The following is a 15,109-nucleotide window of genomic DNA, read 5'->3' as shown; positions in this document are numbered from 1 at the left end:
TGAGGTAGAAAGTATAACTAAGGGAAGGAAGAGAGATACGCTTCCTCTACCTCTGACCCAGATGACTTAGTCACCCTAATTCTGTCATAACTAGGTAGCAAATTTCCATGGGTCACTTATATTCTTAAATCTTTCTTCTCTTATACATAAAACATGTATGTTGGACAGGATCAAATGTTTCCAAACACAAAGTCATGAAACTCCAGTGGTAAATTCATGTTATGAATAATATGTGATAATTATATGCACATATAAACATTTCCATGTGAAGACGATATGTCCTTCTACCCCAGTAGACAAATATACTTGAGAAAATTGTGTCATTTAAAATTTTTTTAATGTATACTTTTAGAGATAAAAATTACTATTATTTTGGATAATATAATTTTGCTCAGAAAACTAAAAGAAACTTAAAAAAAGATAATAAATAGACAAATCAGAAGTATGTCTGAGAAAAGTATATACGAATGATAATGTACTCAATGGTTTTATTAGAAAATAATAATAACTAGGATAAAAAGAGAATTCCAGGAATAATTTAAACAAAACATGTATAATATCTATGTAAAACAAAATTTAAGAGGCTGATGAAGAACATAGCATGAATTTCACCTCTCCCTTTTAATCATAACCATCACAGATTGGAAAAATAATTGGAAAGTCATACTACCTTCTTGGATAGATGCATTATATGTTAAAAAACATACACATTTTGGCCGGGCGCGATGACTCACAGCTGTAATCCCAGCACTTTGGGAGGCCAAGGCAGGCGGATTACAAGGTCAGGAGATCGAGAACATCCTAGCTAACATAGTGAAACCCCCTTTCTACTAAAAATACAAAAAAAAATTAGCTGGGCATGGTGGCGAGCGCCTGTAGTCCCAGCTACTTGGGAGGCTGAGGCAGGAGAATGGCATGAACCTAGGAGACAGAGCTTGCAGTGAGCCTAGATTGTGTCCCTGCACTCTAGCCTGGTTAATAGAGTGAGGCTCTGTCTGAAAAAAACAAAAAATAAAAATAAAAAAATACATATTTTCTCTAAAAAAGAAGCATGTCAATTTTTAGAACTTTTTGGAACCAGAGACACTAATTCTGATATTTTAATGGAAAAATAAATAAGCAAGAATTTCAAAGAACATTCTGACAAGGAACCATACTGGGAAATATATACCTTCTAGATGATACAAAACCACAATTTTTAAAACCATTTTTCTTGTACATGAATAGATAGATCAAAAGAACACATGAAAATGTTCAAAATGGATTAGACTTATAAGATGTTTGATTATAAGAGAACGAAACTAGTGGGGTGAAGGAAGATATATACTACTTAATAAATAATATTGAAAACACAGAGTAGTCTCAAGACTTTTAAGTATATTTATAAAATAAACATAAAGAAAAATAAATCACATGTTGTTTAGAGGTTTAAACCCAGAAAAAGAAGTCCATAACAGCATTAGAAGAAAATATAAGAATTTTTTAAAAGTAAGTTGCGAATAAGAAAAGTATTTCTAAACACAAAACAAAGAACTATAATGATATAAGTAGATGTGAACACAATTTTTTTTTTAATTTGCTGAGTACAAAATAAACCATGACAAGAAACAAACTTGAAAAATCACTTGCAACTCACATAACAAGGAAGGAGCTATTTTCTGTTTTTCTTTATGTATGTAACAGATTGAAGATAGCTCTAAGTTTGTTAACACTCCTTCCTTTCAGAGACAGTATATTTCCCCTCCCCTTGGCTTCAGACTGACCAATGAATATTTTGAAACTATAGTTAAGCAAAAGTGATGCTATGCCTGTTTCAGGCCTTTCCTTTAAAAAGATCAGCACTTTCTGCCCTGATTTGGAACCCTGAGGTCCCCATAGCAGTGAGGAAGCCTAACTGGCCATGCTGAGAAACTGCTTGAAGAAAGATACTTGAGTACTTTTTCTTTTACTTGAGGACTTTTTGTCCTCACCTCAAATCTAAGCGGACCAAAATCCTTTGACTTACCAATAGAATGCAGATCAAATGACCTTCTGAGGCATCCAAGGTGAAGTTGTAAAGTCTTATAGTTTTTATTTGGGTCTCTTAAAACACTCATTCTCAAACTCAAGCCACCTGAAGCAGCCAAGTGTAGATGCACTCAGCTCACACTGAGGTCCTAGCAAAAACCCAACATCAACTGCAGCCATGTAAGTGTACCACTTTGGATATCTAGACTAGATGAGAATTCAGATTATTGAAGTCTCATCTAGTATCTAACTATGACTGCCTCAAGAGAGAACTGCTCCCATAAAAATCATGAGACTGGTTTTAGAGCTACTAAATTGCAAGTAGATTTTTACACAGCAATTGGAAATGAAAATTGTAGCTTATTATATATTTCCATCCCACAATTTGACTTCACAAATAAGATAGTTGGTGTTGATCTGTTGTCTTCATTTTCTCAAATCTGGGTAGGTCTTGTGGCTGCTTCAGCCATATAGGATTATAGAAGGTATGTTATGCTGTGCTATTTCTTGGTTTACTGCCAAATGATCTGGCAGCTTCTACTGCCTGACTCTTTAGAATACCTGTTCTAGGGGAGTTCCTCCTTGGAAGCAAGCTACCAGGTAAAAAGTGTTATAACCTTGGTATAACCATGCCATTAGAAAGGCAAGTGATGTGGGTAGATTAAAATTAGAAGTCAATACCAAGAAGAACTCTCCCAACTATACAAACATGAAAACTAAACTATATGTTCATGAGCAATTTTTGGGTGACTGATGAAATTAAAGCAAGAAATTATAAAAGAAATTTTGAAATGAATGAAAATAGTGACAAAACGTATGACAACTTCTGACATGCAGCAAAAACAGTGCTAAGAGGAAAGTTTGTAGCATTACAGGCAACATCAAAAAGAAACAATTATCTCAAACTAACAACCTAATGCCACACCTCAAAGAACTAATAAAACAAAAACAAAACAAACCTCAAAGAAGAAAAGAAATGGCAAAGAAATGGCAAAGACAACAGCAGAACTAAGTAAAATTGAGACCAAAATAAGGATACAAAGGATCAATGAAATGAAAAGTTGTTTCTTTGAAAACAGAAACCAAATTAATAGACTGCTAAGTTAACCAAGAAAAACACAGAAAATTCAAATAAGCACAATCAGAAATAAAGGTGGCATTACATTAGGTATCACAGAAATACAAAATATCATCAGACACTACTGTGAGTGTCTGTACATGCACAAACTAGAAAACCTAAAGGAAAAGGACGTATTCATGAAAATATACACCCCCTCAAGACTGAAACAGGAAGAAATATAAACCTTGAACAGACCAATAACAAGTAATACAATTGAGGTAGTAATAAAAATTATCCTAACAACAGCAACAAGCTTAGGACCAGATGAATTCACAGCCAAATTTTACCTGACATACAAAGGGCTCCTACCAATCTTATGGAAACTATTTCAAAACATTGAGGAGAAGGGATTCCTCCCTAACTCATTCTGCAGAACCAGCATAACCCTGATACCAGAATCAGGCAAGGACACAACAGCAGCAACAACAAAAATACTACAGACCGATATCCCTGATAAACATAGAGGCAAAAATCCTCAGCAAAATACTAACAAACCAAATTCAGAAGCATATAACAAAAGATAACACATCCTGATTAAGTGGGTTTTATTCCAGGACCCAAGGATGGTTCAACTTACACATATCGATAAATATGATCCATCACTTAAACCAAATGAAAAAAAAACAAAACATATGATCATTTCAATAGATACAGAAAAAAGCATTCAATTAAATGTAGCATTCATTTATTATTTTAAAAAACCCTTAATAATCTAAGCATCAAAGGAGGATATCTCAAAATACTAAAAGACATGCATGACAAACCCACAGCCAACATTATACTGAATGGGGAAAAGTCAAAAGCATCTTCCTTATAAACAGCTGGAACAAGATAAGAATGCCCATTCTCACCACATCTATTTAACATTGTACTGGAAGTCCTAGCCAAAGCAATCAGACAAGAGGAATAAAGAAAAAGCATTAAAATTCCAAGAATAAGTCAAATTATCTTGGTTCTTTGATGACATGATCTTATACTTAACCTTAAAGACGCCTCCAAAAGACTCCTAGACTTGAAACATTACCCCAATAAAGTTTCAGGATACAAAATTAACGCACAAAAATCAGTACCATTTCTATACACCAATAATGTTCAAGCTGAGAACCAAATCAAGCACTCTATTCCATTTACAATATACACAACATGCACAAAACACCTGGGAATAAATACATTTAACCCAAGGAAGTGGAAGATCTCTACAAGGAGAATTACAAAACACTGCTGAAAGATATCATAAGTGACAGAAACAAATGAAGAAACATTCCATGCTCATGGATTGAAAGAATCAACATGCTGAAAAGACCATACTGTACAAAACAATCTACAGATACAATTCCTATGAAATTATCAATCTCATATTTCAAAGAATCAGAAAAAAAATCTTAAAATTTATATGCAACTAAAAAACAGTGCAAATAGCCCAAGTTGTCTTGAGCAAAAAGAATGAAGCTGGAGGCATTTCCCTACCTGATTTCAAATTATACTCCAAGCTATAGTAAACAAAACAGCATGGGGAAAGGATCCCCTTTTCAATAAATGATGTTGGGAAAATTTGATTGCTATGTGCAGAAGAGTGAGACTGGAACCCTATCTCTCATACGGTTCCATATACAAAAATTAACTCATGATGGATTTAAGACTTAAATGTAAGATCTGAAACTATAAAAATTCTAGAAGAAAACCTAGAAAAAACTCTTGTGAACATTGGTCTAGGCAAAGAATTTATGACTAATACCTCGAAATTAAATGCATCAAAAACAAAAACAAACAAATGAGACTCAAACTAAAAAGCTTTGCAAAGCAAAAAAAAAAAATTGGCAACAGAGTAAACAGAGTAAACAGACAACGCACTGAATAGGAAAAAGTATTTGCAAATCATGCATCTGACAAAGGACTAATATGAGTAATCTACAAGGAACTCAACTCAATAAGAAAAAACAAACAACTCCATTAAAAAGTGGGCAAAGGACTGAACAGAGATTTTTCAAAAGAAAATATACAATTGCCCAATAAATATATGAAGAAATGTTCAAAATTGCTCATTATCAGAGAAATTCAAATTAAAACCACAGCGAGACACCATCTTACACCAGTCAAAATAACTATCATAAAAAAGTCAAAAAACAACAGATGTTGGCAGGGATGCAGAGGAAAGGGAACAGTTATCCACTACTGGTGGGAATGTAAATTAGGAGATTTCTCAAATAACTAAAAATAGTACCTACCAGTTGATCCAGCAATCCTGTAACTGGCTATCTATGCAAAACAAAAGAAATCATTATATCAAAAAGGCTCTGCACTTGTGTGTTTATTGCAACACTATTTATAATAACAAAGTCATGGAATCAACCAAAGTGTCCATCAACTTAGGACATTTAGATGATAACATAAAGAACATGTGGCATATACACATTATGAAATACTATGCAGTCATAAAAGAAAATAAAATCATGTCCTTTGCAGAAACATGGATAAAGCTGGAGGCCACTGCCCTAAGTGAAATGGCTGAAAAACAGAAAACCAAATATCACATATCCTCACTTATAAGTGGGAGCTAAATAATGGGCACACATGGACATACAGAGATAAATAATAGACACTGGAGACCTCAAAGAAGGGGGATCGAGAGGTGGATAGCGGTTGAAAATTACCTATTTTGTACAATGTTCACTATTCGGATGATTGGTATACGAGAAGCCAAAACTTTAAAATTACACAATATATCCATGTAAGAAACCTGCACATGTGTCAACTGAATCTATAAAATTTTCAAAAATTATAAAATAAAAAAAGAAAACAGAGGCAAGCCATGTGGCATGGTCTTGGAATACAAGATACCATGTGGAGAAAGAGTGGCAATGGATACATCATGGGCAGATAATGGTCCCCAAAAATGTCTGTGCTCTAATCCCCAGAACATGTGATTCTGTGACCCTACATGGTAAAAGCAACTTTGCATATGGGACTAAGAATAGAAACCTTAAAATAGAGATATTATTCTGGATTATTAGGCTTTTACACATGGAAGAGGAATGTCAAACATTGAGTCAGAGAGATGCAATAAAAGTAAGAAGAGGACAGATTAAAAGGAATACACAGAGAGAAGACACAGCCTGCCATTGCTGTCTGAAAATGGAAGAAGAGGGCTATGAGCCGAAGAACATGGGCAGCTTCTAGAGGGAGCTACAAAGGGTCCTCACTTAAACGGACAGTCAAGAAGAAAACAGAAACCTCAACATATAGCTGAGGTAAAAATCTGAGTCAGTGAGAGCTGAATTCTGTCAATAGCCCAAGTAAGCAAGAAATAGACAACACCCTAGCCTAGCACCTCCAGAAAGGAGGCACTAATAATTTAAAGGAGGCTCTAGACAATTATTGATTGCCTCTATCAACAATTTCGTTTTAGCCCAGTGAGTAGTATGTCAGATTTTTCACCTACAAAACTGTAAGATAACAAATGTGTGTAGTTTAAGCCACTATGTTAATGATAATTGGTATGGCAGCAATATAAAACTTATGCCAAGTACCAAATGACCAGATGTAAATAAACTATTTTGGACATTCACACCAGATAAAGTTTCAGATTACTCCAGCCCTAGCTCCTGAGCTGCCATGTGACTGCAATTGCATAAAATACCAACCTAAAGCTGCTGGATTGATCCCAGTCAACCCCACAGAAAAATAAAATAGATAACAAACTGTAGTTTTAAACACCAACTTGGGGAGTTATTTTTACGGAGAAATGGAGAATTTGAAGAGAAATAGCATTTAAACAGGGAATTGACAAAATTTTTTAAAAAGCAAAATGTTTTTAAACATAGGGAAAGGCACTCAGTCCCACTGGTACTAAGGAAAATGCAAATTTGCAAGTATAATAAGAAACTTACCATTTAAACTTTAACATATAAAGAGTTAGTAAGTCGGCTGGGCGCGGTGGCTCACATGTGTAATCCCAGCACTTTGGGAGGCCAAAGAGGGTGAATCACAAGGTCAGGATATCGAGACCATCCTGGCTAACATGGTGAAATCCTGTCTCTACTAAAAATACAAAAAATTAGCTGGGCGAGATGGCGGGTGCCTGTAGTCCCAGCTACTGGGGAGGCTGAAGCAGGAGAATGGCGTGAACCCAGGAGGCGGAGCTTGCAGTGAGTTGAGATCACGCCACTGCACTCCTGTCTGGGCAACAGAGCAAGACTCCATCTCAAAAAAAAAAAAGAGTAAGTCTTCATTTTCATCCTTATGATATGGAAAATCTGAACAAACTGAAAATCAATTATTTTACTAAAATTGGACCCCTTCCTTACACCTTATATGAAAATTAACTCAAGACAGATTAAAGACTTAAACATAAGACCTAAAACCATAAAAATTCTACAAGAAAAGCTAGGCAATACCATTCAGGACATAGGCATGGGCAAAGACTTCATGACTCAAACACCAAGAGCAATGGCAACAAAAGCCAAAAGTGACAAATGAGATCTAATTAAACTGAAGAGCTTCTGCACAGCAAAAGAAACTATCATTAGAGTGAAGAAGCAACCTACAAAATGGGAGAAAATGTTTGCATCTATTCATCTGACAAAGGGCTAATATCCAGAATCTACAAGGAACTTAAACAAATTTACAAACAAACAAACAAACAGTTCCACCAAAAAGTGGGTGAAGGATATGAACAGACACTTCTCAAAAGAAGACATTCATGTGGCAAACAAACATATGAAAAAAAACTCATCATCACTAGTCATTAGAGAAATGCAAATGAAAGCCACAATGAGATACCATCTCATGTCAGTTAGAATGGGGAAAATTAAAAAGTCAGCAAACAACAGATGCTGGAGAGGTTGTGGACAAATAGAAATGCTTTTACACTGTTGGTGGGAGTGTAAATTAGTTCAACCATTGTGAAAGACAGTGTGGTGATTCCTCAAGTATCTAGAACAGATATAGCATTTGACCCAGCAATCCCATTATTGAGTATATACCCAAAGGGTTATAAATCATTCTACTATAAAGACACATGCACATACATGTTTATTGCAGCACTGTTCACAATAGCAAAGACTTCGAACCAACTCAAATGTCCATCAAGAATAGATGGAATAAAGAAAATGTGGCATATATATACCAGGGAATCCTATGCAGCCATAAAAAAAAATGAGTTCATGTCCTTTGCAGGGACACAGACAAAGCTGGAAAACATCATTCTCAGCAAATTAACGCAGGAACAGAAAACCAAACACTGCATGTTCTCACTCATAAGTGAGAGTTGAATAATGAGAACACATGGACACAGAGAGGGGAACAACACACACCGGGGCCTGTTGGCGGGAGTGGTGGGTGGCTAGGGGAGGGATGGCATTAGGAGAAATACCTAATGTAGGTGACGGGTTGATGGGTGCAGGAAACCACCATGGCACGTGTGTACCTATGTAACAAACCTGCACGCTACACATGTATCCCAGAACTTAAAAGTATAATTTAAAAAATTTCGAAAGTAAAAAAGATTGAAACGAAATATTTGAAAATTTGAAAGAATAAAAACCCCAACAACCTTGAGCTGTTACAAAACTATTCTTCAAAAACAAAACAAAACAAAAATAAAGACTTTCTCAGACAAATACTGACTGAGTGAATTTGCTGCCAGGACTTTTGCATTGAAGAAAATGTTAAAATGATTAATTCAGACAGGAGAAAAATAGTACACGTTAGAAATTTGGATTTACATAAAGAAAAAAAGAAGGTCAAAAGAGAAGGAATAAATGAAAGCCAAAATAACTTTTTAATTTTTTATTCTTAATTGATTTTGAAATAACTTTTAAAGTTTTCATACTAACAATGCATTGGGTGATATATTAAGTAAAATTAATGACAGCAACATCACAAAGAAAGGGAATTTAGAATATTTTGCTTTAAAATATCTGTACTCCTCTTGAACTGGTATATTATGGTTTGAAGGTGAATTTAGGTTAAAGTGTATGTTGTACATTTAGATCAACCATTAATTATTTAAAGAAGTACAATTTATATGCTAAGAAAGGAAACAAATTGAATTTTGTTCAATGTTCAATTAAAACCAGAGAAAGCAGAAAATGAGAACAAAACAAAGAAGAAAAATGAAAAAAACAAAATCAATTATAAAAATAGTAGATATTAATTGATGTATATCAATAATTAGTTTAAATTTGAATATCTAAATATGCCAGTTGAAAGACATCACTGTAAGGGTGGATTAGAAATCCAAGAATATGTTATCTATAAGAAAAATGCTTTAAATATAAGGAATTGTGTAGGTCAGAGAAAGATAGTCTATGCTAATATTAATTAAAATAAAGCTATTATATTAATATCAGGCAATGAAGACTTCTGAGCAAGAATTATTAGGAAAAATGGGGGCATTACATAAGGTTAAAGTGGCCAATTCTCCAAAACGTTACAATACTAAAGCTTTATGTACCTAAAAGAAGAGAATCAAAATACATGGGGCTAAAACAATGTAAATGAAAGGAAAAAAATAGAGAAATACACAATTACAGTTCAGACTCTAACATATCTCAACTAGTAATCAATAAGCAGGCAGATAATTGGTAAGGATATAGCTGACCTATGTAGCACTATCAGTAAACTTGATCTAATTGACATTTATCAAATATTTCATCCAATAGTAGCCAAATACATATTATTTTCAAGCTCATAAAACATTCACCAATATAAACCATATTCTGGGCCACAGCACACATCTTAACAAAATTAAGAGAATAGAAATCATATAAAATATGTTCTCAGATCACTATAAAATATTAAAAAGATTGAAACCTGGAAGGTCCACAAGTATTTGGAAATTAAGCAACGTATAATACTTCTTAGCCATACTGAAAATATAAAACATTCTACATGTTGAATAATGTTTTCCTATTTCTTATTTCTTCTCAGAAAGAAAATTATCTCATATTGAAGTTCAGTTATAAACAAGACCTTCTGGATGGTAATGTTTAAAATCATAAAATAATAATCTCCGTTAAGAGAGTTATTAGATCACATTTCTTCTTAGCTCAAAGGTATGCTTCTTAGGATTAGAGATTCAAAAGGTATATTATATATATTTGCTATTGCCTCTATAGAAATTGTCTATTATAGTAAAATCAAGAACATATTTTTCAAATTAGACTCATTTTTATCAATCAAAACAGTCATTGAAATACACTATATTTTATTTTATTTTATTTTTTTGAGACGGAGTCTCACTCTGTCGCCCGGGCTGGAGTGCAGTGGCCGGATCTCAGCTCACTGCAAGCTCTGCCTCCCAGGTTCACGCCATTCTCCTGCCTCAGCCTCCCGAGTAGCTGGGACTACAGGCGCCCGCCACCTCGCCCGGCTAGTTTTTTGTATTTTTTAGTAGAGACGGGGTTTCACAGTGTTAGCCAGGATGGTCTTGATCTCCTGACCTCGTGATCCGCCCGTCTCGGCCTCCCAAAGTGCTGGGATTACAGGCTTGAGCCACCGCGCCCGGCCGAAATATACTATATTTTAAACAACCAAAACATCTTCTAATCATGTGAACATCAGTGACGACAGCAGCACAGCCTCTCATTCCCACTTTATATGCAAAGATTAATTCTATGGAAGAGAATTTCTGCAAAAGAAAGTCACAACTGTCTCCTTTGCTCAATAGTAAGATGCAAAGAGAAGAATTTGGCCTCTACTCTTACTCTCAAATTCTTTGAAATCAAGAAGTTTTATAGGGAGTAAAAAGAAAATATTGTGATAAAAATACTTTTAGAAAATCTCCCTCAAAAGGTAAGCAAACAAAAACTTTATTCATAGTTTCAGCAACAGTTGCATATATAATACAATGCAATTGTAATATTAATATAATATAATATAATAATGTTTATAGAATATAGCATAACCTGTACTCAAATAAATTAAAAACAAAAAATTAAAATTGTCTCATACACTAAAGTTTTGTTTAGGCTACAGATACCTCTCTACCTCCCTCTCAATTTAAAATATGGCATTTAAACCCACTAACTTCCAAAATTAAAAGGATTTTATATTACTTTGATTATAGTTATTATGTTTATACTTGCACTTGTATCCAAGACCACAAGACTACCAGCAATAAGTAGTTAAAAATCTATCAATGAGAATTGGCTTTCTTTTTTTTTAAGAATCCATGATGATGTAATATAATAAAACAAATGTACAAATTGTATTTTTTCAGAAGCTTCACTGTGGTAGACAAGAAGATAGTTATGTTTGATGCAAAGCATTTCTGATACATAAGGCTATAAAGGTATCAGAAAAACCTATGGGAATCAATACATCCCTCAACATGATGGACAATACAGTCTGTAAAAGTTAAATCCCTCAATTGTAGAAGAAAACTTACCTTCTTAGAGTACTATTTAAATCAGATTATTATAACATGGAAAATAATTTATTCCATTTGATGCTATTAACATTTCCTATCAGATTCTTCATTCTGTGATTTCCAAGGAACATATTCTAATGATGGAAATTATTGAACAAACCTAAAATTAATATCATCTCTTGCAGATACTATACATCTTTGCATATTGTCATTTTCTATTTTTTAAAAAATAGAACCATTCTTTATTTTCTATTGAGTCCTGTTACAGATAATTGAAAATGAAAGTAATGTGAAGTCATTCAAAGGACAGTAATCAATACCTTCCTAGCAGAAGATGAATGAAAAGAATAGTAGTCAAGACCCCATTAGTAAATTCATTATAACCTTCATATAGAACATGTTTCTAAAACAATTAAAAATATACCTTAACAACTGAATAGGCTAATCTATAGTAGCAGAAGCTAAATAAATTAGTTACCATTTCTGCTCTACCAAAAAGAAATTTTGCAAGTCATTAGTAAGCATATTACCAATCATTTATTATAACTCCATATAGTGATAGTTGAAAATTTTGTACCATACAGTATAGAAAATGTTGTGTTAGGTTTTCTAATATAAACTCTATTTCAAGGGAAACATCTAGGTACTAGCTGTAAAATATGCTTTTATATCAAATTAGTAAAAACTATATGACTAAGATATTTTCTTCTAATAATATCAAATGAAAACAAGAGCAATCTAAGATTAATGACTTCTGAATCATATATTTTTAAATCAGAGACAAATTAATCCAGTACTAACTGGAATTAATAATAACTGAGATTGTCATAATGAATTCTCAGTTCACAAACACAATTAAATGTTTCAGCTACACTTTATGGAATAAGCACAGACTTCCATACCATAGGGCTTAGATTTAAGACAGTTTCAGTGCACAATGACTATGTATCCTCAGGCAAATCATTTAATCTGAGATTCTATAAAGCTTGTATCATTAAACAAATTATGTTGGCACATGTATACCTATGTAACAAACCTGCACGTTGTGCACATGTACCCTAGAACTTAAAGTATAATAAAATAAATAAAGTAAAAATTGACAGAAAAAACATTAAACCTTGAAAATGCAACATGAAACCAAAACAAACCCTTTTTGATTGGAAAGGTTAACAGTTCTCCTGATGAGTAGTGTTCTGTTTATAGTCCTAGTCAGTTCATTACACTTAAGGTCATAGACAAGTAACAATTCTAGTAGTATTATGATTTCTAACTTAACTTTATATGGTAGTCCCCCCTTATCTGTGAGGTATATATTCCAATACCCCCAGGGGATGCTTGAAATTCCAAATAGCACCAAACCCCACATATACCTATGAAAAGTTGAATTTAAAGATTAGGCACAGTAAAAGATGGAAAACAATAACTAGTAATGAAATAGAGCAATTATAACAATACACCATAATAAAAATTATGTGAATATAGTCTCTCTCTCTGTGTGTATTTGTGTGTGTGTGTGTGTGTGTGTGTGTATGTGTCTGCCTTTCTCTGTCTCTCAAAATATCTTAATATTTTTGGACCATGGTTGACCATGAATAAATGCAGGTATAGAAAGCCAAACTAGCCCCGATTTCTTCCTATCCAGGAAATGAGCAGATCCATCAATAAGAAATTTCTCAGCCTGGCCGAAAGGGGGAGAGAATGGTTGGCACCACGAAGCCAGGACAACTGGAGGCAAAGACGGTTGCTCAACGCCCCGCCTCACTGGAAAACAAAATCAGATCTGGGACCTATATAGCGTGGTGGAGGGGGAGCGATAATTGTCGCGCTCTCACCCACTGCAGCTGCGCACAGTCGCATTTCCGTCCCCGCCCCTTAGACCCTGCAGCACCATCTGTCATGGCGGCTGGGCTGTTTGGTTTGAGCGCTCGCCGTCTTTTGGTGGCAGCGGCAACGCGAGGGCTCCCGGCCGCCCGCGTCCGCTGGGGATCTAGCTTCTCCAGGACTGTGATCGCCCCGTTCGCTGTGGCGGGAAGGCGGGCCCCAGAACCGACCACACCGTGGCAAGAGGACCCAGAACCCGAAGACGAAAACTTTTATGAGACGAACCCAGACTCCCATGGTTATGACAAGGACCCCATTTTAGACGTCTGGAACATGCGAGTTGTCTTCTTCTTTGGCGTCTCCATCGTCCTGGTCCTTGGCAGCACCTATGTGGCCTATCTGCCTGACTACAGGATGAAAGAGTGGTCCCGCCACGAAGCTGAGAGACTTGTGAAATACCGAGAGGCCAATGGCCTTCCCATTATGGAATCCAACTACTTCGACCCCAGCAAGATCCAGCTGCCAGAGGATGAGTGACCAGTTGCTGAGTGGGGCTCAAGAAGTACCACCTTCCCCACCTCCTGCCTGCCATTCTGACCTCTTCTCAGAGCACCTAATTAAAGGGGCTGAAAGTCCGACTCGCAAAAAAAAAAAAAAAAAAAAAGAAAGCCAAACTGTGGATAAGGGAAGATTACTGTAATCATAATCTTGTTTTATTGATCCCAGATCCCTGTAACAACTAGTCCTTTTCCCTTTCAAAAAAATGTATGCAAACCTTTTTTTTTTTTTTTGTGACAGGGTAAAAGATAACAAAATAAAAGTCCAAATTTTTAAGAATATATCTAGTATATAAACTCAGGAAAAGTAATTAAAATTTCAATTTTTTTATTAAAATTCAAGCCTCTGAGGAATGAAAATTCTTCAAGCTCCATCTCTGGAACAAACTAATTCAGGAATAAATTATATACAGTGTTTCCAAAATTCAGATAACTAAGGATTACTAAATTTTGTCAACTATATTATTCTACTACTAATGGTAAAATAAAACATACTGGATATTCTCAGAAGAATATCATGGTTGCATGTTAATAATGTAATGTGGAGTTCAAATATATTCAGGTGGCAGAACAACTAGATTAATGTATAATTTTTTTAGAATACATCAGTCTGAAATATCACTGTATTTAACAGAAAATAACGAAATACATAGTTTCTTATTTCTAATTCCACACATCAAAATAGGTGAAAAAGGAGCCAAAACAAAGGAGAGTTTATAGGTAAATAAATTTAAATTTGTTAGTATTCATTAGCTTACCTTTGTGGATTTCTGCTGAAAAGCAGAAAAGACTGGCATCAAATAATTTAACAACTATTCATAGAATATCTTACCCTATGAGAACAAAGCTAGAAAATCACATATTTTTCGGAGTTGATGTTTGCCTTCCAGATAGGTTCTCTAGCTAAGTTTTCTGATGCTATTTTCTTGAAAGAAAAATTCACCACATTCACTCAACAGGAAATATGATATATGCATGCCACGAGATCACTCTAAGACATTCTGAATCTAAATATGAGAATTTCTGAGGCCTTCAGGATTCTATACATATGAGTTGATTGATTTTAGCAAGTAAGAGTCCAGCAGAAGGAAATTTTTTTTTTTTTTTAAGACGGAGTCTCGCTCTGTCGTCACCCAGGCTGGAGTGCAGTGGCGCAATCTCAGCTCACTGCAACCTCTGCCTCCCAGGTTGAAGCAATTCATCTGCCTCACCCTCTCAAGTAGCTGGGATTAC

General features: G+C 34.8%; 1 protein-coding gene across 1 annotated transcript; it reads left to right on the top strand.

Moving 5' to 3' along the window:
- The first annotated feature begins 1,354 nt into the window (after window positions 1–1,354).
- On the top strand, window positions 1,355–13,962 carry LOC117086072 (NADH dehydrogenase [ubiquinone] 1 beta subcomplex subunit 11, mitochondrial-like). The gene is made up of 3 exons (XM_033215578.1): window positions 1,355–1,359; window positions 5,765–5,766; window positions 13,375–13,962. The coding sequence occupies exon 3, from the start codon at window positions 13,395–13,397 to the stop codon at window positions 13,854–13,856; it is 462 nt and encodes a 153-aa protein (XP_033071469.1). The 5' UTR covers window positions 1,355–1,359; window positions 5,765–5,766; window positions 13,375–13,394; the 3' UTR covers window positions 13,857–13,962.
- Window positions 13,963–15,109: the final 1,147 nt, after the last annotated feature.

Source organism: Trachypithecus francoisi, unplaced genomic scaffold, assembly GCF_009764315.1.
Source record: "Trachypithecus francoisi isolate TF-2019V2 unplaced genomic scaffold, Tfra_2.0 Lachesis_group1, whole genome shotgun sequence".
Taxonomy (NCBI): Eukaryota; Metazoa; Chordata; class Mammalia; order Primates; family Cercopithecidae; genus Trachypithecus; species Trachypithecus francoisi.
Note: the sequence above shows the minus strand (reverse complement) of the source record. Positions and strands in the feature narration are given on the sequence as shown.

Excerpts from the sequence above, each read along its gene's own strand:
- LOC117086072 (XM_033215578.1), top strand. The coding sequence starts at position 13,395 with ATGGCGGCTGGGCTGTTTGGTTTGAGCGCTCGCCGTCTTTTGGTGGCA.